At 54.6% G+C, this 21118-nt stretch overlaps 10 protein-coding genes across 10 annotated transcripts; 7 read left to right on the forward strand and 3 right to left on the reverse strand.

Moving 5' to 3' along the window:
- The first annotated feature begins 4 nt into the window (after positions 1-4).
- Positions 5-1036, forward strand: F5Z01DRAFT_648996 (putative galactose-proton symport). Its single transcript, XM_046263064.1, has one exon. It carries the CDS (start codon positions 99-101, stop codon positions 663-665), a length of 567 nt encoding a protein of 188 aa, XP_046120660.1. The 5' UTR covers positions 5-98; the 3' UTR covers positions 666-1036.
- Positions 1037-1502: 466 nt separating this feature from the next.
- Positions 1503-2732, forward strand: F5Z01DRAFT_487136 (aspartylglucosaminidase). Its single transcript, XM_046260128.1, has 2 exons — positions 1503-1570; positions 1619-2732. The coding sequence occupies exon 2, from the start codon at positions 1643-1645 to the stop codon at positions 2660-2662; it is 1020 nt and encodes a 339-aa protein (XP_046120661.1). The 5' UTR covers positions 1503-1570; positions 1619-1642; the 3' UTR covers positions 2663-2732.
- On the reverse strand, positions 2733-4496 carry F5Z01DRAFT_697538 (uncharacterized protein; the record flags this gene model as incomplete). The annotated part of the gene is made up of 2 exons (XM_046266320.1): positions 2733-4385; positions 4470-4496. 2 exons carry the CDS (start codon positions 4494-4496, stop codon positions 2802-2804), a joined length of 1611 nt encoding a protein of 536 aa, XP_046120662.1. The 3' UTR covers positions 2733-2801.
- A 2930-nt stretch (positions 4497-7426) lies between these two features.
- On the forward strand, positions 7427-8472 carry F5Z01DRAFT_486859 (ankyrin repeat-containing domain protein). Its single transcript, XM_046260126.1, has 2 exons — positions 7427-7490; positions 7555-8472. The coding sequence occupies exon 2, from the start codon at positions 7735-7737 to the stop codon at positions 8311-8313; it is 579 nt and encodes a 192-aa protein (XP_046120663.1). The 5' UTR covers positions 7427-7490; positions 7555-7734; the 3' UTR covers positions 8314-8472.
- Positions 8473-9015: 543 nt separating this feature from the next.
- Positions 9016-10166, forward strand: F5Z01DRAFT_486861 (uncharacterized protein). Its single transcript, XM_046260127.1, has one exon. It carries the CDS (start codon positions 9148-9150, stop codon positions 10042-10044), a length of 897 nt encoding a protein of 298 aa, XP_046120664.1. The 5' UTR covers positions 9016-9147; the 3' UTR covers positions 10045-10166.
- Positions 10167-10302: 136 nt separating this feature from the next.
- Positions 10303-11989, forward strand: F5Z01DRAFT_486831 (uncharacterized protein). The gene is made up of 4 exons (XM_046260125.1): positions 10303-10598; positions 10654-10706; positions 10762-10930; positions 10979-11989. Exons 1-4 carry the CDS (start codon positions 10561-10563, stop codon positions 11613-11615), a joined length of 897 nt encoding a protein of 298 aa, XP_046120665.1. The 5' UTR covers positions 10303-10560; the 3' UTR covers positions 11616-11989.
- An 18-nt stretch (positions 11990-12007) lies between these two features.
- Positions 12008-12911, reverse strand: F5Z01DRAFT_748349 (uncharacterized protein). The gene is made up of 2 exons (XM_046266984.1): positions 12663-12911; positions 12008-12603 (listed from the first exon to the last, which is right to left on the reverse strand). Exons 1-2 carry the CDS (start codon positions 12777-12779, stop codon positions 12151-12153), a joined length of 570 nt encoding a protein of 189 aa, XP_046120666.1. The 5' UTR covers positions 12780-12911; the 3' UTR covers positions 12008-12150.
- Positions 12912-13654: 743 nt separating this feature from the next.
- Positions 13655-15075, forward strand: F5Z01DRAFT_671981 (N2227-like protein-domain-containing protein; the record flags this gene model as incomplete). Its single annotated transcript, XM_046264758.1, has 4 exons — positions 13655-13672; positions 13726-13995; positions 14051-14432; positions 14483-15075. 4 exons carry the CDS (start codon positions 13655-13657, stop codon positions 15073-15075), a joined length of 1263 nt encoding a protein of 420 aa, XP_046120667.1.
- Positions 15076-16749: 1674 nt separating this feature from the next.
- On the forward strand, positions 16750-18204 carry F5Z01DRAFT_680090 (glycosyltransferase family 71 protein; the record flags this gene model as incomplete). Its single annotated transcript, XM_046265572.1, has 2 exons — positions 16750-16897; positions 16922-18204. 2 exons carry the CDS (start codon positions 16750-16752, stop codon positions 18202-18204), a joined length of 1431 nt encoding a protein of 476 aa, XP_046120668.1.
- A 21-nt stretch (positions 18205-18225) lies between these two features.
- On the reverse strand, positions 18226-21041 carry F5Z01DRAFT_487172 (uncharacterized protein). The gene is made up of 2 exons (XM_046260129.1): positions 19927-21041; positions 18226-19879 (listed from the first exon to the last, which is right to left on the reverse strand). Exons 1-2 carry the CDS (start codon positions 20941-20943, stop codon positions 18248-18250), a joined length of 2649 nt encoding a protein of 882 aa, XP_046120669.1. The 5' UTR covers positions 20944-21041; the 3' UTR covers positions 18226-18247.
- Between the last annotated feature and the right edge of the window lie 77 nt (positions 21042-21118).

Below are 21118 nucleotides of genomic sequence, written 5' to 3' on the forward strand. Positions count from 1 at the left end.
ACGTTTTCCAGAGGCTGTGATGAGATATATAAAGTCGACAGTGCCGTCGTGTCAGGTCCAGGCCCACTTTCCATCATTTTACCTTGCGCAATCACACAATGTCTGAATTCACCCCGACCTGGCAGCAGCCAAGCCACCCCGACCTCATTGAGGTCGTCAAGGGCGATGAGCCTTACCAAGCCGCGGCCTACTCGCTGGTGTCCCTACCAGCCGGTGCACTATTCTCCAAGATCACGACGGCGACCCCGGCTTCCCAAGACACCTACACGTCCGTTGCCAATGGTGAGAATTCGCGCATCGAGCTCAACTCGGACCTCGTCTACTGCAACCACTCGTGCGACCCCAGCCTCGTCTTTGACATGACGAACTTTGAGGTCCGGGTCTCCGAACATCGTCCTCTCGCCGCAGGCGATGCCCTGACTTTCTTCTACCCCAGCTCGGAATGGACCATGGTGCAACCTTTCAAGTGCGGATGCAACGCGGGTGCAGCATGCCTCGGATACATTGCGGGAGCGTCCGCGATCCCCCCATCAGTCCTGGGCCGTTACTGGTTGAACGACCATATCAGAGCTTTACTTGACCGTTCTTCCAATGGCAATGGGCAGATGGATCAGATGTCACAGCCCGCGGCAGATGGTGCTCGAGTTGAAGGAGCCAAGGCTTGAGATAAAAGCGTGAGAGGAGGGACCGGCGAAAAGGGGTTAACTTGAGTCTTGGGGCATTGAAGTATGTGTTGAACAAATAGCAGGCGATTGGTTAGGCAATACTGCAATACGTATGTGAGATTGAGGAGATTTGCTGGCGTTTGCCGGACCTCAGGTGATGACGATGGTGCTCAACTTGTTAAGATCAGCTTCTTCACAGGCATGTCTCAGTCGTACACGTAGGGACTAGATTGGAGTCACTACGGAGTAGACTAGCAAGCCTTGCGGGCCGCCCGGCAGGCCCCGGTGTATTAGATGCCGTAGCCGCGTTGTTCGTGTGAGGAAGTTGAAGCCGGGAGTGCATGTGCTAACATTTTGATTGAATTTGCATGTGCAAAGTGCAAACATGGACCTCAGCCAACTCTTCCAGCGAGGGCGTGATGAGCACGAGATCAGGTGACCGTCTGAGATGACAGCGACAGCCGACACACGTGACACAGGTGCCACACATCGATACGGTTACCCTACACGTATTTTCCTAACAGCTGTTGGACACTCTGGTCTGATCTTTGATCTGGTCGATCACACACATACGGACCGGTCCTCCGCTGATCCATTGTATGAGCCCTGTGGATTGGTATTCCAAATTCCAATGCCAATGGGAGGAAAGATACCTACAGGCTGAATGAAATCCTTTGATCTCACATGTGTTTCTGGCAAGGGTCATCGATAACCCAATCCTGAGTTCCCACAATAGGAAGGTCATTCATGACACTCTCCCCATAGGAGATCCGATTAGCAGGTTCATGCTCATAAGTGGTATTGGAATACTTGGCGGGCTCGCTTAGATGGAATTTGGTTGAAATAGAGTGTAGACGGGTTTACGCTTATCTCTCAAGGTATCGAGTTTCCCCACACTCTCCCAGGTACAAGTGCTCCTTCATCCACCTCAAGCTTCTCTTTCACTCGCAAAGGATCACTCCCAGAAATCAAACAATATGGGTATCACCAAATCTGTCGCACTCCTTGCGCTGGGGACCCCCATTCTGGCCTCCAACAGCCCTGGTCTCCCTTTCGTCATCAACACCTGGTCCGGTCCCTTTGAGGCCGCCACCGAGACTGCATACCGCCTCCTCTCCACGAACTGCACACCGTCTGCCCTCGATGCTGTCCAGGCCGGCTGCACCACCTGTCAAGAGACCCAGTGCGACTCATCAGTTGGCTACGGCGGCTCGCCCGATGAGAACTGTGAGACGACTCTCGACGCCATGATCATCGATGGCGAGACGCTCAACGCGGGCGCCGTGGCCGGTCTCAGGAGGATCAAGGATGCCATTGGCGTGGCGCGCATGGTCCTTGACACAACGACGCACACCATGCTGAGTGGCGACCTCGCAACGCAATTCGCGGTGGAGATGGGCTTCGAGGAGGAGGACCTGACAACGCCCGCCTCCAAAGAGATATGTGAGACATGGAAGGAAGCCAATTGCCAACCAAACTATAGGGTGAACGTCTTGCCCCAAGGCCAATGTGGCCCCTATACACCCGACCTGTCGTCGCGCAAGCTGGTGGACAAGCGCCCGGTTTCACACGACACGATTTCCATGGTTGCCATTGCAAAAGATGGGGCCATGGCGGCGGCTACGAGCACAAACGGCCTTACCCACAAGGTGCCAGGCCGCGTTGGCGACGGCCCTATTGTTGGATCCGGTTCCTACGCTGACAACGAGGTCGGTGGCTGTGGCGCTACGGGCGACGGCGACATTATGATGCGCTTCTTGCCTTGTTACCAGGCCTTGGAGAGTATGAGACGCGGCATGAGTCCTGCGGAGGCCGCCGAAGACGCAGTGCGACGTATGGTGAGCAAATACCCCAAGGTGTCCAGCGGCCTGGTCGTTGTGGACAACAAAGGCAACCATGCCGGCGCCGCAAGCGGCTGGACGGGAACCTTTACGTATTCGTTCAGAGGTGGAGATATGGGGGAGACGAAGGTTGTAGAGGTCCCCAACATTGCATAAACGGATATAAGGCGACAAATGCGAGGTATAGAAACGTGAGTGAATGATATCTGCATATACCCAAATGCCCAATTACGCCTGTCAATGATTCGATTGCCCAGAATACGCCACAAATAGAGAAAAAGATCATTATCGTACCTCATCGCACATGAACAAGCTCCCTCTCCCTCTCCTTGTTGGTCTTGAACAAGGCTTTCAGCATATTGGTCTGCTTCTGGCCCTTGGGCCTGAAAACCATCTCAATTCCGTCGTCGTCGCCTCGGCGACTCCTTCCATCCTCAATCGCACGCACGGTTGTCTTCTCCTTTCTCTTGGACGACGAGGGTTTGCGGCTGCGTTCGCTGCCGGCGACGCTCTCGGTCGTGGCGTGCTTACTGCTCTTGCGCTCGGGGACCTCGCGCTCCTTGGGTTTGCTGGTTTTGCTCGTTTTGGAGGTCTTTGTCGTCTTGGTGCTTCGTCGGGACTTTGTGTCGAAATCATCCTCCTTGCCCATACGCGACCTGTTGGCGCGGCGAGCCTCGGGCGTGATCAGTTCCATGTCCACGCTCTCGTTCTCCCCAAACTCGGGCAGAATACCCCGCCTCCACGAGTCGATGGAGCTGATGTCGTCGTCAATAATGTACGCCTCGTCCATGCCCGTGCTAAAGTCGCTCTGCGTCCTCTTGGGCGCAGGGCGGTCCATGGGAACGCCCTCGAACGCGATGGCCTCCCGGGCCGCCTGCTGCTCTTTGACCTTCTTGACAATCTTCCAGCCGCCAAACATGACGACGGTGACACCGACGACAGCAGCTGTGCCGATGAGGAACTGCGGCGAGGCGAGCAGAGCAAACACCGCCGGCGAGCCACCCTTGATGAAGCCGAGGAAGGCTGGGGACATTTTGGTGACCAACGTCGACAGTTCCGCCAGCGACAGGGCAACAGCGGCTGCGGCATCTGGGTTCTGCTGCAGGTGGGAGATGGTGGCGGAGGCGGAGTGTTGCACGCAGTGCGCCTCGTCCAGGAGACTTTCCACCTTCTTGACCAGCATCTTTGCGCGCTGCTCCTTGGCCTCGGCCGAGCGGTCGGGGTCCAGATCAACGCGGTCCTGCAGGTCGGGCGGCACGTCGCCATACGCGAGGTCCATGTCAATGTGCTTCCCACCCGGGCGGTTCACCATGGCCCTCCGGTCGCTGACCTCAGAGAATGATCTCCGACGGGTCATGGCGGTCGGAGGCCTTCGTTCCGACGGCGCGATGCTGCGCATATCGGCGTGTGTGAGGTTCATTCTGGAGACGGCCATGTCCTTGTTCAGCGTCTCCGCGTATGGGGGACGGTAGCCACGTGGGGCTCTCGAGGGCGCTGCACTCGAAACCTCGCTCAGCGTCTTGAGGTTGCTGGCGGTCAGCGCGGTCCTACGGCTCACCACACTTCTGTCGTCTCTGGGATTCCGTCTAGACGACGTCCGCGCGGTTCGGCGCGAACTCGCCTCGCTGTGCCCATCGTAGACAGAGTGGCGCCTTATTGGCGGTTCGTCGTAGTATTTATCGTAGTATTCGTCTTCTTCTTCGTCGTAGTAATCGTCGTAATCGTAGGGATCATGGTGTCGATAGACACTTCGTGAGGTAGTGGGGTGGTGGTCAAAGGTTTGTGCGCGACCAAGAGTCGATCGTTCGGATTTGATCTGAGCCTTCTTCTCTTGATAGGCGCCTTTGGCCTGGTTGAACACGGACAGAAGCTGCTTGCCCTGTCTGCCATGTTAGTAAAGGCAGAGAGCTGTAAACGAGAGGGGGAAACGTGCCGTGCCAATGATCTTCCCAGAGTTGTTCACGATCGTGATCGTCTGTTCCAGGACCATCGTAGCGTCTTTGCGAGGAAAGGATGTGAGAAGCTAAAGCTGCAGCTGACCGGCAGCTAAGAATGAAAAAGCAAACAAAGACAGACGCTTAACAACAGTCGTCGCCGCGGACGATAAAGGGACTGGAAGTGCCAGTCCGAAGATTCGGTGAGGAGAGACAACTTGCGCAAGCCCACTGAGGCTGGGCCCGGTGGGCTGTGGGACTGAAAGGCGATCGAGGGTACTTCAGTTTTGGTGCTGGCTCACGCCTAAATGCAAGTACCATTGATCTCCACTGGGGCGATCTGGAACTAGGGACCAGGGAGACGGGGAAGGTTGGAAGAAAGCCGGAATCTGTCGGTGAGGAACTAAGAATGGGGTTTTCGAGATTTTGAGTCAATGCCCAGCCATGCCTCGAATAACTTGAAAGAGAGAAAAACAGCGCCTTTCTTCAAGAGGACCTGATGCCCAACGGCGAGCGCCCGCACGCCCGCATGTCGATGCCGCACTCGACGACCCAATCACACCCAAACACACTGCAGCGCAGTGTCACCAGCACACGTTGGAATCTCGCCCCTTCAGCTGTGATCGGTCCCCTGACTTGACGATGACTGGCCCCCCCTTTTACTGTGCATGAGAGGCCAAGAGCTTCTTGAGGCCCTATCAAAATCGCGGGGCTGGGACTGGAGTCCTGCGCATCGACTCAGCAAACTGTTGCCAGCCAGCTCCTGGATTCCTCGGCTGGGCATCACGAGAAGCATCCAGTCTCTGGCAACGGCACAGAGCGCGTCGCAAGTAAGGTGAAGTCATCGCGAGACCTTTCCACCCAAGCAGCACGACGTCTGCAGGTCGTTCTGGGTATGACGAGATCACGCAGCAACCGACAGACTGGAAGCAGAGGTTGGGGACATTTCGACGTGTCACAAACCAAACCCGAGTTAGGCGCTGCCAGGTCGTCCTGATTGAGGAAGCATCTGCACGACGATGCAGCTTTGACATCCAGCTCTCGTGTACGGAGTACTTCGGCAAAATTCGGCTACTGGGCGGGTAGGCCTTCAGAATTTGACAAGTCATGCTGGCCTCATTGTGCACCTCCTTTGAGGCACTGGCAATATACATGTAAGCAGCCCGTCATGTTCAAACGACAAGAAAACACAATGTTGGGGGGGATCTTCTCCTAGGTAGCTTGTGGCTATCATGACGGTGACGTCGTGCGTTCTCGAAAAGCCATGCATACCAGGTACATCAGGCTGCTGTGCATTTCTCGCCCGCGGTTCACTTCGCCATGACATTCAATCGCCTCGATCGCAGGGCGCAAGTTTTATCTATGCTTCCTCAGCAACAAGATCAACGCCATCCAACCGCCCAAAAGTATATTCCCCGCAGTCCGATCTACGCCGCATGTTTCCGTGTCGGGCCCATAACTGGTGTGCATGTGCCACCTGCGTTCCACCTTCTAGACCGTCGTCAAAGGTAGCACCAGGATCTCGATTCGACTCAACTAAGTCAGCCCAGGGCATGATACCGTTTCACGAAACCGATAACCAGGCAGGGCAGGCTGGAGGGTTCGACGGCTCTAGTCCGCCGCTCTGGTCTGGATTCAGGAGATAGTAGGACTTCAGGCTCTGGTCGCCATCGAGTTCCCTTCCAATCTGGTACAGTTCGTCAAAACAGCTTTCAAGATATACGAATTCGTCAGGAACAATGCCTGCGGGCTGTCCGCCGAGTTCGCGCAGAGGTCACCAACACCCTGCATGCCCACACCACGGCTGTAGCAAAAGGGGCCAACGGCACAGCTAGCACAGGAACACGAGAAAATTGTCAAGATAGCGAATCCGTATCGCACCATTGCTTATGGTCTGCCGTGCGTGATGCGTAAGTTCAAAATCGACGATGACCAATGGTGAAGTATTGCTCTTGTTGGTAAGGCAGTACGCGCTTCTTGATGGTGGGTAACACATGGACTCCTATGGACACGTTCTGAGAAACTGAATCTGCCGTGTGTACGGACTGTCGCCTCGAGAGGCTTTCGGAGAGAGTAAAGGCATCTGCTCAACATGGTTGAGACTTTGAGGCGGTCTCAATTGCACAACGACGACATCAAGTCCGCTACCAAGAACGTAGAGGCTAGGTTTGATGACACTCAGCACACATTCCCATATCCCGTTCTGCCACGCCGTACTATGTACATGTAGCTGCTGAATGTGACGGGGGCGCAGCCCTTGACTAAAATCCGACAAGGCTTTCTTGGTAGGTAGCACAACGCGGGACCTATTCTCGGAATCACACTTACCATTGGTTGAGGTACAGAGTCACAACGCATACTTCTGCGTGAGATCGCCACAGGTTGAAGCCAGGATGATCCACTGGTTTTGAGAGTTGAGCGGGAGATTTGGACTTGACCAGGCGCCACCTGTTGGCAGAAGGTATCCTACATGTGCAACTAAACGTCGTTGACAACATGAATCAATGACAGAGAAGTACGTTGACTCCTTGAGCACATATCAATACACGACTTTGAGTCTGTTCTCTCCCATTTCTCTGGCTCTCTCTTCTTTCAAATCAGACGTCGCTTCAATACACTCTTGTGCCTCATCACACACAAGGAAACGAAAAAGCAACTCTGCGAAGATGGCCAACCAACCTCTGCAACACGACGCCCACGACGATATCTTTGACAATGCAAACAAGATTCCAGGCGACTAAGCGGATATGAACACATCCCACATAGTGTGAATGCTGAGGCACAGGGTCAGTTAGGAGGCCCAAGATGAAGCACTGCTCCCAAGTTCACCAAATCGGGCGGCATTAAAGCCGTCAAGGAAATGCTAAGAACATGTACAAGGGCCACTGAAAAGGACTATGTCAGAAACCAAGCCCTGTTGTACGAGGCTCAGCACGGAAACTCTCACACTGCCAAGGCCAGATGCGAGAGTGAAAGAAACTCTCCATGGATGACACCAACAAGATGGCGAAACGACATTTCTGCTCGCAGCAGGGAGTGGTCGCCTCGAGGTAGCTAAGATCCGCAGCAGTCGCCACGCTTTGAGGCCGGTGCTGACATCGAGACTGAGGACAGGGTCAATCTAATACCTTTGGCCTGCTTCTGCTGATTGCGGAAATCTCCAGCTGTACGCTGGCTCTTCCAAAATGGCGCAATTGTGGATGAGAAGTCAGGAGTGCCTTGCCAGCAACTGGCTCTTCTGATGGAAGCAGCGTCTTGCCAAAGGAACAGGGAGGGCGCCTGTCACACCATCCAATGCCGTACCGTGTCAATGAAGGCGCGGACGTAGAGCTATATAATAGCGAGGACAATTACGCAGGGTTGTTCGAGGCAGCTACCTCCAGTCAGTTTGTGTGCTTTCAACTCAGAATTCTCATAGCCTGCGGCGCCCATGTCAATACCTTCTCGCGACTCAGACAGCTGCCCCTCACGATAGAAGCGAGACGCGGATGCGATGAAGTGGTCGAAATTTTGCTCCGACGTGGCTCCGATGGAGTTCTTTACACGAGGCAGCACATAGATATGGTTACGATCTCATGCTTCTTCTCCGACATCCTGAGGTTGAAGTTGAACCTTCAGACGGCCGAGAGCGAGACTCCGCTTCATGCATATGGTTCCTGCAAGTTGGACAGCCCGCGTTGCGCAAAGCTTTTGATCAAGCGTGGAGCTTCTGTTTCTTTGGCCAAAAACAACGGGTGGATGTCGGTGGATGAAGCAAGTCAACGCGGTTTGGTGCGGACGATCATTGCTCTTGTCGCGGCGGGAGCAGATCCGAATAGCTGTCGTCGGAGTTTCGCACCACGGCATACGCTGCTCCAGGGCCCTGCTAAGTGAGGGACGTGAATGTTTGGATATCTTCTCTTACTGCGTACTCCGTATCAAAGTTGCACTTTCTATCATCCAGACAAGGAGGAGTCAGGACTCTCCTAGTCGATGATTGGTGTTTTGGAATTGATGGTCGTACCGTCGTCCTAAGTTTATCGCCCGAAATAGGGCATTAATCAATGAGCATCTCGACTGGTAAGGTCGTTCGATTTATGCAATGACCCATGCGTTTGAATTGAAGGCTGTTTGCGGTCCCGCGGATCACCGCGCGATGCTGACGAGGCTGTTCTAAAATTGGGGCACGTAATTCACACGGCATCCCGCTAATGAAGCGGTACGGAGGCTTTTATACTGCAGCATTAGCCGTTGCGGAAGACAAGCTGACAGCCTGGCGCCCCTGCTTGGTGGCAGAATACACGCTAATTACCATATCCTTTCCGGCATGGATCGCCTCTAATATGCGTCCGAAACAGCATAAGCACGACTTCCGTGCTGACGGGATGGCGGTCTCAGGAGTCAGGAGTCAAAGACGATCGAACTTATTAACGAGGCTGGGTGGAGCCCAAGGTAGGATTTGATGTGTTGGGGAGGCGGTCACGACTCTTCGTGGTGCGACGATTCTTTTCCTCTAGCTATTATTGTCTTGCTATCATTGCTTATTCCTTCCCTTCTGTTCAAGAATTGCCAAGTCGTGGTGCGTTCTGGCCGCGACATTGGACGCGAGAACCTCATCTCCACTCGAGGCCGCTAATCTGTGGGCACTTTGGGCCATCTTCTCTTTTTTCCTCAAACACGCCTTACTTGCAGAGAACAGCGTTTCCAACCTTGCCTTCCTTCGTCGCAATGGCTCGGCTCTCGGGCGTCGCCGTCGTCGCCCTGCTGGGACTGTGCACCAGTGTCCTCGGCGAGGTCAAGCCCAATTTCGAATTCTACCCCAAAGATGCGCAGTCATGTCTCTATGAAGCGTCGGACAAGGCCTCCTGCCCAACCTCTTCCAACAAGGCGCAGAATGCCTGCTTCTGCTACAACGAATACGACTTCATCATCAACACCGCCAAGTGCATGGGCAATGACGATGCAGACCTCCTGAGCGAAACGTACGACACGATGAGCCAGGCGTGTGGGGATTCGGGTACACCAATAGGGCTATCAGAGGCTGCATGGAAGAATGCCGCTGCGGAAGGATCCTCGACAAGCAGCGCAGCCACGACCGAGGCGACAGCCACCAGTACCAACGAAAGCGCCGCAACGACGACGACAGGGACGGAAGCGGCGACGACAGCAAACGAGAGTGCGGCGGCGACGACAACGACAGAGGAGGACAATGGCGCCGGAAGCCAAGATGGTCTCTCCACCGGGGCGACAATCGGCATCGCTGTCGGATGTGCAGTCGTGGGCGCAGCTTTGATGGGTGCTATTGGATTCTGGCTTTTCCGACGATACCGTCGCCGCGACGACCCGGCCAGCGCAACGCCCATGCTGCCGCAGCATGACTTTGCCGGGGGAGAAGGTACATCAGCGTACCCTGCCTCGCCATACAACGACTACACGTATAAGTCTCCCTCCTCGGCCAGCTACATGTCACCCGCCAATGGCATGGAGGAGTCGAGTCGATGGGGTACGCCGACCGCGCCGAGTGAGCTCCCCCCACAGTCCGACGTGGGCATGACTGTCGAGATGGAAGGCAGTGCAGTGCCGCCGGTCGAAATGATGGGCTCCGTGCCCGAAAAGAGTCGTTGAACTTTTTCTATATAAATGAGGAAGCTGGCCTTGGGTTATACATGTAATATTCAGGACGCGATGGGATCATGGGACTGGAATTTGAGTTGCGTCACTTTCCTCGCATTGCACCTACCTTACCCTATACCTTTTCCTGACCCTTCGTACCAGGTACCTTGGTATTGTTCTTCGTCCTTGCTTAAATCATCCCCCACACTCGACCATGGCACCATTGACTATCTATGCTTCATAGATCACATGACTTCACGTATGCATTCCACTGAACGCAATTGCGCGATCTTTTATGGCGACAGGGAGATGATGTTTTGCAGGCAAATCAACCCAAATAGTGCCCGCGGGCCCCGAAAGCGGCGCACATGCACGGAAAGCGCTGCCGAGGCCAGGCCTCCATGATGGGCATGGCGGATAAATACAACGTGAAGTACCTGAGAGTATTCGTAGATCCGATATCGTCAATCCCCGACCACTTCGAATTCCAATTAGCAACAACGCAATAGCCAGTGTAAAAACAAGGCCATGCCTTCTACCCGCAAAACTACAGTTCTTATTACAGGGTACGCCGTTCCTTTCCGTCGTGCGTTTTCGTTGGCTGACGACGTGCGTCTCAAGTTGTACGCCTGGTGGCATTGGCCACAGCCTTGCTACCGAGTTCCATCGTCGCGGTGTGTAACCATTGGAGCCTGAAATCTTCTCAGCATCGCGCTGACCACGGCATAGACTGTCATGTCATCGCCACCGCGCGCAACCCCGATGTTTTGAAGGAACTCGAGGCCGAAGGGTTCAGCATTGCTCAGCTGGACGTCACCGATCAGGCAAGCGTGGATGCCTGCAAGATTGAGACTGAGCGCCTCACCGGAGGGAAGCTCGACATTCTAGTAAACAATGCGTATGCCATACTCTCCCCCAGAAAATGTGTCCTTGACTGACCAAGCAGTGGCCGCCCCCATGTGATCCCCATCCTCGATGGTGAGATGGATGACATCCAGAAGACCTACGACGCCAACGTCTTTGGGCCCATGCGCACCGTGAAAGTCTTCATACCGTTACTCATCAAAGCCCGCGGGCTTGTTGCCAACATCTCTTCGAACTCGTCGCAGATCCCTTATCTCTTTGGTGGGATCTACTCTTCCACCAAGGGAGCCATTGACGTCTGGTCCCGCGCACTGCGATTAGAACTCGAGCCCTTCCACGTCCGCGTCATGGTGGCGATGACAGGCACGGTCAAATCCAACTTTGCCGGCAAGACTCACAGATCGCTCCCCGAGAACTCCCTGTACATGCCTGTCAAAGACAAGTTTGAGTGGCGGTTGACGTATAGTCAAAATCACGGCACGTATGATACGGATCGATATGCAAAGGCCTTTGTCGATAGTGCGCTCAAGGGCGAGGGCTGGTTTGGCGGCCTTATCGGGGGCTCTCCGTCTTGGTTCTGGTGTGGAGGGATGGCGACCACGGTCTGGTTGTTGACGCTGTTGCCTAGGGTTATGATGGAGCGCATCCTCTCGGTGTACTGGGGCATGGGCAAGATGAAGCGGCAGATTGAGGAGGCGGCCAGGAAGAGGGTTGACTGAAGGGGGCTGCACCAAAGTCTTGAATGGCCACCAAGCTGTTGTCACTGTCTGTTCTCTCACTTTTCATTGCCTTTTCCTGCGACAGGTTCCGGCTGCGTTAGTGAATAGTTAGTATTTCCAACGTACCGTCGCAATGTCTTAATGAATCAACCAATCACCTCCTCGTTCGAAAAGGCCCTGACTAACGAAGCAGCTGGGAAAAGCCGCAGATCGAGGTGGTTGGCGCAAAATCTTTGTTACAAGAACCTTGATGGTCAGTGGATTCAACGTTGGCGGGGATGGAAGATGGATGCCTGTCAACAGCGTCCCCCTTTGATCGCAACCCTGGCCCTCGCGCTTCTCTTAGTGGTAAGCTTGTTTCAAGCTTATTCTTAAGTCTACTTTCACGAACTTCAGAGTAGAAGGGAATACCAGCATATTCCCTCTATTAGCGGTTTCTGAAATGGTGTTTTGTACAATTATTGTGTCCTAAGAATTGAAATAAACTGCTGGGTCGCGAGCTATGCCCACGAGTCGTTTCCATCTGCTGAAAAGACTACAGAGCCATGGCAGCAGCGGCGATGGCGCCAACAAGGGGGACGATGTTGGCAAGACCGGCATTGCCGCCATCGGGTCCCTCGCTCTCCTCCGCGCCAGGAGTCTCCGTTGCGCTGGAAGTCTCCTCAGCCTCAACTGGGCCCTCGCAGTGCCAGTGGTCGCCGTGAGGCTCGCAGCCAACCGAGGCGGTGGGCGAGGGTGGGAGAGACTCGGTCACGGTGGCAGAGGCTGTGGCTGTGGCAGTCTCAACAGGACCCTCGCAGTGCCAGTGGTCGCCGTGAGGCTCGCAACCGACGGACTCGGTGGGCGAGGGGCCGGCAGCCTCAATTTCTTCATCAGAGTGCTCCTCATCGGAGTGCTCGTGATCATGGTCGTGCTCCTCCTCGTGGTCGTGGTCACCGGTAGCAGAGGCCATGGCGCCAGTCTCGCTGACGTGAGCTTCGCAGTGCCACTGCTTGAGTTAGTGATTTGTTCAGGAAGAAGACAGTGTCTTTGGTAGGAGTAACATACGTGGTCGCCATGAGGCTCGCAGCCGACGGACTCAGTAGGAGAAGGACCGGCAGATTCGGACTGGGCCAGAGTGAACGAGGCGAGGCCAAGGCCAAAGACGGCAGCGCTGAACTTCATCTTGAACGATTGTGGTTGTACCGAAGCAGGTAAGACACAATTGACACGTAAGGTGGTGCTGACTGGAGGTGGTGAAGGCTAAAACGCTCCAGCCGCAAGAGCAGGAGACGAGAAGTTACTTATAGGTGAGCCAAGCGAAGAAGAATCCCCACAGCAAACAGCAGAATCAGGCACATGGTGGCACACTAACGTGAATCAGCTCTCACTTCCTTGCAGATTGAGCAAGTTGACCGATGCCAGCATGCAGGAACTCTTCCGTAGGGCTTCTCATGGTGCCCATAATACTACGCTCGGGGCTTTTGCAGAACAGCCTACCGCCCGGCCCACCCACCAACTTTAGTAAAGATCTCTACCATGGGTTTCCACGGCTAGCAGTTCTGACGAAATATCGAAGCGAATGAACAAGGCTCTCAGCGAGAAGGGTGGGCGGCGGACATGCGCCAAGCTCATCAAGTGGCCATCAGGGTTCACGATGACAAGGACCCCACGACTCGAATCGCACACACTCAGTTGCGCGATGGATTGGCAGCTAAAAAGAGCCCGAAACGCACAAACATGTCGGGGGAGTCAGTCGAGAATTACCTGCTGACCTTTTGCTTGAAGAGTGAGCGAGTCGAGCCTGAACGAAAGGGTGATATCAGTCACTCTGAGCCTAAACATTGGCAAAGTCACAGCAAGGCTTTCCACAGACCCAATCTTGATCTCTACGGCAGGAAGCTAATTGGCTTCTGCAACCAAGAATGGCATTGAGTGCATGCGATTTGCCTTCACCTCGGCGGACTGCGCTTATCGTGGCAATTTTGCTGGGCTCGTTCCCCAGCCTGGTCCTAGGAGCACAAAACCCTGAGCCTGAATCCACGTTCGCCGCAATCCGCATGGCGAGTGGCGAGGATGTAAACACTAATAACCTTGTTCTTTAAAGTTACGCGCTAACGGTTGTCGGCAGCTCGCCAACGGCTTCATTCAACCAATTGAAGATGCTCAAATCGTACTCCAAGCTGCGCGCGCCCCTGAGCCTACAACACCCCGTCACCTCAGAGAGAAAGAAGACCTGCTGGCTCGACTGAAGAAAGATTCAAAGAAGTGGACCACAAATCATCCTCGTCACCGATTACTAGACGCCTTGTATGGGTACACCAAGTACCCGGAGCGATATGACGAAGAGATCTCCCGTCTAAAGGGTTTATACGACAAGATCTCCGATGCCCAAAGAGCAGTTTGTTAAAGCCTGCCCGATAGAATCGAGGTTCAATTTACTGACGTGCAGAAAGCTACTGGAAAAGCATACGCAGTACACAGATAAGTTCACCAGAGTCACAGACCTGCTCAAGTCGAACCAGGAATTATGCGACCGCATTGTGGACAATGCCCTTGAGTTTTACCACATCGGAAGAGAGGAACTAGAGACACACATGAAGCACATGGAGCAGGACGGGAAAAAGGCCGACAGAGTGAGTGTCTCTCAGAGTCTGAAGCACATGGTGCGCGACTGGACTGAGGATGGTGGCAAATACGAGAGAGACGGCTGCTTCGCGTGTGTGCTCAAAACGCTGGACACGCTGTATCCAAGACAAGACGCAGACCACCCAGTCAAAGTTCTCCTTCCGGGCGCGGGACTGGGTCGTATGGGAAGAGATATAGCGCAGCAAGGAGGTCAGTGCACCATTGCGTGCAGCCAACATTCAGCAGTACTGACGAGCCAGGTTTCGAGGTCACGATCAACGAATGGTCCATGTTCATGAACGTCGCCTACCGATTCCTCGAAACACACGCACACATTGCCCGTAACGAAATGGTCCACCCTTTCATTGACTCATGGTCACACCACGCCCGGACGAGCGACATGATGCGGCCAATGTCCTTTCCCGACCAGCCACTCAACGCGAGTGATGTACTGCTCGTGGAAGGCGACTTTACCACGGTTTTCAACAGCGCGCGCCCAAAGCCCCAATTTGACGTGATCGTCACATACTTCTTCATCGACACCGCCAGGAACCTGATGGGCTACCTCGACACCATCCAGACGTATCTCAAGCCTGGAGGCCACTGGATCAACCTGGGTCCTCTCCTCTACGGGACGGCACCTTTTGTCCAGCTCTCGCTAGAGGATATTGTCGCCGTGGCAGAAAAGGGGCTCGCTTTTGAGTTTCTGGACGTTGCTGGGAGCGAGTGTGGGGAGATCACGTTGGAGGGCAAGAAAGTCAGGGGGATGGAAGCCGCCTATGGATTTAACGACCGAGCATTGACAAAGAATGCTTACCAGGCGCAGTTCTGGGTGGCTCAGAAAAGAGAATAGATGGCGTCGGGGCTGTAGAATAGGCAAAGGCTCCTGAAGAGATTGTGTTGGCCTGACGACATGGGCCGCCATATGCCTCCCCCGATTGCAAAGAAATAGCCTTATAGCGACTAAGACATCCCCTTCAATGTTGCTGGACGAGTGGTATCCTGACATCTCTTCTCATCCTCAGCTCGGGTTCGCGATTGCCATTGGACTCGGCCGTGGAAGAGGTCTGTAAAAAGTTAATGATGGTGGTTAGACTAATTTCTCACCAGCATTCGATGCTCGAGGCTTGATCGGTAGTTCTGCCAGGGCTGTTTGAGCAGCAGCCTTTTTGCCCCTCATTCTGACAACACAATGATCCGTCGTCAGTCTGTCTCGGCGCCGCAGCATGCGTCCACGTCCTTAGCAGAATATCGAGTGACATTCAGGTATTCCAGGCTGCTGAGGTCAATGTTGAATCACTAGATCCGAAGCGAATCGACAAATAAGCAGGAGACCGCCTTTCGGTGAGAGTCCCATATTCTAGTCATTGACCTAGCTAGGACTGTGGTCGACCTATGCTTGAGTCGGATGGGCAACTCCATCTCGTGCTACACTAGATGTGTAGGGATTATAGTTATGCGATTGAACAACGGTGATAGACGTCGTCCTGCCTTCCCGAGACTCTGCCAAGCCGGGCGCGCAGAGGATGTACGTGTGCTCGGATACGGACATAGGGGCCGGCGAGGGCGGCGCTGTCACCCGTAAAGTGGGGTGGCTTGAGCCCAGACTCCCGGATTCTCGGCACGTCACATACGTAGCACACATACGCAATTACGCACTCCTTTTGACGATAACGATATTTGTGTCACTGGCAGCTCGGCAGGTGGATCTGGTGGCCCGTCTGAATCCATCTATCCAGTCCTTCCACGCAACCGCCCTCCTAGTTGAGGCCTCCACGAACCCCATGTCTCATCGCAGCGGCTCAGCCCCCCATGACGAATCCACGCGTGCTACATTCAAAAGGAGGTGGAAGTGAGGTAAAGCTCAAGGAATGCGTGTGAGTTATCGCAATCGATCAATGGGGATCCCTGTCACCCATACCTTATCACCAGTGCGTGCAAATGCATTGTTCAATAGGAGAAACACGCTCTCGACATCAATATCATGAGTCCAAACCCCTTGAAAAGTCCGTCCAATCCCCACGGCAGCTGGCGCTGGCAGGCGGCGGAGAGCTAATCAATTAGATCCGTTTGTGATTGTCTCTCATTAGCGTGCAAGCTATCAGACTACGGCAATAACGGCTCGGCAGGGCGGAAACTTTTGCTTTGCTAGTAGTCATCAGCTACCATACTACTGACGTATACTTGTAGTAGTACGTACGCATCGGCATGCACGTGGGTAAAACGCCGCCGCGCGCCGTGAACTTTGAGGGCTGAATTACATGATTGCGAGGTTCCTAGGGGACCGGGTTTCTTCAGTGAAAGGCGTAAGCGCCTGGCGCCGCTCCATGTTAATGGATTGGAAACATTCCAGCGTCCAGTCCCCAGTGCACTTTCTTATCTTCTGCCTTCATGTCATCTTTTCTTACGACCTACCTACTCGCTGATAGTTCAATATTCGTCAATGTGTTTCTACAAGCTTGCGGTCGAGTGTACGTGAGTTCCTGAGGATCCGGATTCCGGAGGCTCTCCCGCGCAGCGTATCGCCATGCAAAAACTGCGCAGTCGTGTCGCCCTGATTGTCTTTTCCATCACTCTTCTCTTCTTTACTTTGCAGTATTTACATGTACATGTACTTAATCAGGGCCACGATGACAGCTACAACTCGCTCGTCTCGTTACACACAGATCCGGACGGTGTCTTGGAAAACATCACCACAGCAGCGCAAGCCTTCATCGATGAGCCTGTGGTAGCACCATTCAAACATAAGTTCTGGGAAGTGGGCAGCCGATCGACGCAGATCAGAGAATGGATTGGCCTCCTCGAGCACGAGGCTCGCGGCTCTGACGAAATACTCAACGTCCTCAAGCATGTCGAGAAGGCCGCCGTGTCTTTGTTCCCGTTTATACCGCCATCATCAGACGGCTTGCCCTTGTCGAGCCTCTTCCATTTGTCTGAGAAAGGCAGCAAGGGCATAGTCATGTCCGTCGGAGGACCGGACATCAACATCCGTTTCGCAGGACATCTGATATCCGCTCTACGACAGGTTTTGAAGTGCCAGCTCCCTCTGGAGATCACCTACGCGGGAGAGGACGACCTGCCGATCCGGTATCGGGAAGCCCTTGCATCGCTCGATGAAACCGGTCAGATCTCGTTTGTGGACATGCTCACGGTTTTCGACGACAAGACTCTTCGCTTGAGGCAAAACGGATGGGCCATCAAACCATTTTCCGTCCTGGCCTCACGATTCGAGCAGGTTCTACTGGTCGACTGTGACAGCGTCTTTCTCCAAGACCCCGAAAGCCTATTTTATCAGCGACCCTATGTCGACAATGGCGCATACCTCTTTCATGATCGGCTCCTTTGGCAACACGCGTTCAAGGGCAGGCATGAGTGGTTCCACGATCAGATTAAAGAGCCCTCGCCCGCTCTGAATAAATCCCTGGTATGGACGGAGGAGTATGCCGAGGAGTGCGACTCTGGCGTTGTCGTACTCGACAAGTCGCGGCCCGACGTCTTCTTCGGGCTACTGCACACAGCATGGCAGAACACGTACGACGTACGTGAGGAGGTCACCTACAAAATAACATACGGGGACAAAGAATCATGGTGGCTGGGCCTGGAGCTGGCAGGGGCCGCGTACAAGTTTGAAGAGCGCTACGGCTCCATGCTGGGGTGGGAAACAAAATCAGCGAGCGAAGACGGAAAGGAAACGGCTGAGGTGTGCAGCTTTGTCATTGCACATACCGACCCCAAGGGGAACCTGCTATGGTTCAATGGAAGCCTGCTGAAGAACAAGCTCAAAGAGCCGGATGCTTACGATGTACCCGACGCGTGGATGATGGATGGCACATGGAGAAAAGGGGCGACCAAGCAGGATATGAGCTGCATGGTGGATGCGCCCTCGAAGAGGCTCAGCAAAGAGGAGCATCACATTCTTCAAAGGAGTATGGAAGAAGCGATGGCGGTAGACGCACTCATGAAGTCTGTCGTTGTAGCGTAGGAATTGAATCATGTCATTATTAATTGAAAGCGCCTTCGCCCAGTCACAGCCTCTCAAACACCTTTCCAAAGATCTCTCGCGCCTTGAGCAGATTCACCATATTCATCCGCTCATTGTCCAAGTGCGCCGAATCACTGGCCTGTCCACACGGCAAATGCGCCGCGGGCGCCTCAAACTCCTTCTCAAGGAACCGAATCGTCGGGATCGAGCCACCCTCGCGGATGTACAAGGGTCTCCTCGGTTTCGAACCCGGCGACGCCGAGCACTGCCCATCGCCAGACGCACCATCGTCAAAGGACGACGGCCAAGCTTCGACAATGGCTTGCTCCAGTGTCTGGAAGATATCGTTGGTCGGGTCGCCAAGCCACGGCTCGGCCTTGTTGTCCACGGTGACGCGTAGCCAGTTCTGCGATTCCAGCGCGGCAAACTCCTGCTCGAGGAACTCGGTGAGCTTGCGGGCAATGTCGTCTACTTCTTGCCCCGGCACGAGGCGCACGCTGATGTGCGCGCTTGCGTGGCTGCTGATCAGACTGCCGTCCGGACCCGACACTTTGTAGCGATGGACTGTGAGGTTAGGCTCGCGCCATCGCGCCATGAGAGACTGCTTTAGTTTTTGTTCTGACGTATTCTCGGGATCGCGTCGCATAAGGATAGATACAATTTCGTCGTACCGGGCCTCCTCATCAGCTGTCAATTCGGGAATGCCGTCGTAGAACCCTCGGATCTGGACGTGGTTCCCCCGCCCTTTGAGCTTTGACAACAAGCAGGTGAGATCTGTCAGAGGCTCGTCCATCATGTGCGACCCGTCCACGCCCGAGTGAATGTCGGGACGCGGCGAGTCGACGCACACTGTGGCATGTAGGACGCCTCGGAGGCCATACGTCAAGCACGGCACTGCGTCGTCCAGCCAGTAACTGTTCGCCAGCAGGATGTAGTCGATGTCGCCGATGAGGTCCTTGTGGCTGCGCACAATGTCCTCGAAGCCCCTCGATCCAGACTCCTCCTCACCCTCAATGAGCAAGATGACGTCGTTTTCCAGCTTCTGGGCTTGCATGAGGTCGGTGACTGCATAGAGGGCGGCCAGAATGGGTCCTTTGTTATCACTGACACCACGGCCGTAGAGGTAGCCATTTGTCCCGATCATTGTGAACGGGTCGTTTTCCCATGTACCGTTTCTGTTGTCTGCAGCCACAACATCGTAATGGCCGTAGAACAGAATCTTCTTGCGCTTCTCTGCAGTCTCCTTCTTGCCCGCAAAACGGGCGTAGACCACGGGGTTGTGCGCATTGTTTGTGCTCAGCAGGTCCACTTGACCGCCTAGCCGCTTAAACAGAGCGCCAAGAAAGGTCGCCCCTTTTCGGCAGTCCTCAGCGTACTCGGGTCGTGACGAGACACTTTTATACGACACGAAATCCTTCAGCGTGGACAGCAGCACGTCCGTGCTAGCTTCGCTTGCCTTTGCAGTGGAGCAGGTGGCATCTTTGAAAGTCCATATTGATATGGAGTCGTCATTGGCCCCCGTAATAAAGTACTGTGCGTTGTTGTACTCTGTAATGGCGGATGCTAGAATCTTGCCTTGGTGGGCCTCCCACTTGGCCAGACATTGATACTTCTGGCTCACGTTGCTCGCCGATGCTGCGTGGCGGTATTGCCCGTAGTGCGCGGTGCTGTATTTCTGCATCTAGTCAGCATTTCAACTTTTCGTTGATCTGAGAGACCTACGCTCGCCCATCCATTGGACGCGGCCGTCCACAGGTAGCCCCAGCCCATCTGCAGGGACATAATGTCGTACTGGTGCGCTTTGATCACGCGCAATTTCTGCGTGGTGTCAAGATCCCACAGCTCGACGATGCCATCCAGCTTGCCTGCATATAGGAAGGATCCGTCAATGGCTAGCGAAAGTATCGACTCGCCGTCGTCGGATCCAAGCGTCATGATCTCCTCGATGGTCGGTTGATCGCCGTCTGACGTCGCGCTCAGATCCCACAGCTTGATCGTGCCATCTCCGCCTCCTGATATCAATACATCCTCATCCGAGTTCACCTCCACTGTTGGCCCCTTGGTCATGAGCATGCAGTAGATGTAGCCCTGGTGAGCAAAGTTTCGAAGTGACCCACTGTCGATCTCGAGGGTCGCCTTGGCTTGCGGAATGAAGTCAGACCGCCTGTTGTTGCGTCTCGGCGTGCTTGTACCGCCCACGGCTTTCGAATCGAAGAATCTGTGGTTTCGGCGGTCTGGATGTCGCTGCGACTCGGGGGCCACGCGCGCGGCAGGGTCTTTCAGGCTGACCCATTGAATCGTCGAGTTCTGCGCCCCAAGGAATAGGGTGTCGTATTGCGGGCTGTACGCCAGGCAAAAGATGTCGCCGACATCGTGGGTGCTGTAAATCTCGTACAGGCGCGTCAAGGTCTTGGGACACCAGACGTTGATGATCGGGTCGCCCGCACTCGAGAAGAGCAGGGAGGCGCACGGTGACAGGAACAGCGACAGTACGCTCCTCTTGTGCGCTTGTATCGTGCTGAGCGGCTGGAATGTGGTCAAGGACCACGTTACAATCTCCCCATCTTGTGTGCCGGCATAGATCCGATCGTGCCCTGGGCTGACGGCGAGTGCCAGCACCGTACTGCCGTGCTTCAGACTGTGAACGAGTTCGGGGTTTAATGTTGGCGAAGCATCGTCGTCGCGAGTCGGTTGAAGAACTGGTGAGGTCGGCAACGAGACCGCGTCGCTCGTTCGCATCTTGCCCAGTGGGCTATCTGGAAGTCTTGGTCAACCTCGAAGGAGCCCCTCGTGCGGTGGGTGTTTTGCTAATTGTGTGGACGGTAAGCCCCGCGTCTTCAGAAGCTCAGGGCATTGGCAAAGGGGACGAGTCAGGCTTTTGCAATTCGACGTGTGATTATTGACAAGTTGTATG

This window comes from Emericellopsis atlantica (assembly GCF_019669845.1).
Source record: "Emericellopsis atlantica unplaced genomic scaffold F5Z01scaffold_6, whole genome shotgun sequence".
In the NCBI taxonomy this organism is placed as follows: Eukaryota; Fungi; Ascomycota; class Sordariomycetes; order Hypocreales; family Bionectriaceae; genus Emericellopsis; species Emericellopsis atlantica.

Excerpts from the sequence above, each read along its gene's own strand:
- F5Z01DRAFT_648996 (XM_046263064.1), top strand. The coding sequence starts at position 99 with ATGTCTGAATTCACCCCGACCTGGCAGCAGCCAAGCCACCCCGACCTC.
- F5Z01DRAFT_487136 (XM_046260128.1), top strand. The coding sequence starts at position 1,643 with ATGGGTATCACCAAATCTGTCGCACTCCTTGCGCTGGGGACCCCCATT.
- F5Z01DRAFT_486859 (XM_046260126.1), top strand. The coding sequence starts at position 7,735 with ATGCCGTACCGTGTCAATGAAGGCGCGGACGTAGAGCTATATAATAGC.
- F5Z01DRAFT_486861 (XM_046260127.1), top strand. The coding sequence starts at position 9,148 with ATGGCTCGGCTCTCGGGCGTCGCCGTCGTCGCCCTGCTGGGACTGTGC.
- F5Z01DRAFT_486831 (XM_046260125.1), top strand. The coding sequence starts at position 10,561 with ATGCCTTCTACCCGCAAAACTACAGTTCTTATTACAGG. Across the intron at positions 10,599-10,653 it reads ACTACAGTTCTTATTACAGG|TTGTACGCCTGGTGGCATTG; the intron begins GTACGCCGTTCC and ends GTGCGTCTCAAG. Across the intron at positions 10,707-10,761 it reads TACCGAGTTCCATCGTCGCG|ACTGTCATGTCATCGCCACC; the intron begins GTGTGTAACCAT and ends ACCACGGCATAG.
- F5Z01DRAFT_748349 (XM_046266984.1), bottom strand. The coding sequence starts at position 12,779 with ATGAAGTTCAGCGCTGCCGTCTTTGGCCTTGGCCTCGCCTCGTTCACT. Across the intron at positions 12,604-12,662 it reads GCGAGCCTCATGGCGACCAC|TGGCACTGCGAAGCTCACGT; the intron begins GTATGTTACTCC and ends TAACTCAAGCAG.
- F5Z01DRAFT_487172 (XM_046260129.1), bottom strand. The coding sequence starts at position 20,943 with ATGCGAACGAGCGACGCGGTCTCGTTGCCGACCTCACCAGTTCTTCAA. Across the intron at positions 19,880-19,926 it reads CGTCCAATGGATGGGCGAGC|AAATACAGCACCGCGCACTA; the intron begins GTAGGTCTCTCA and ends GACTAGATGCAG.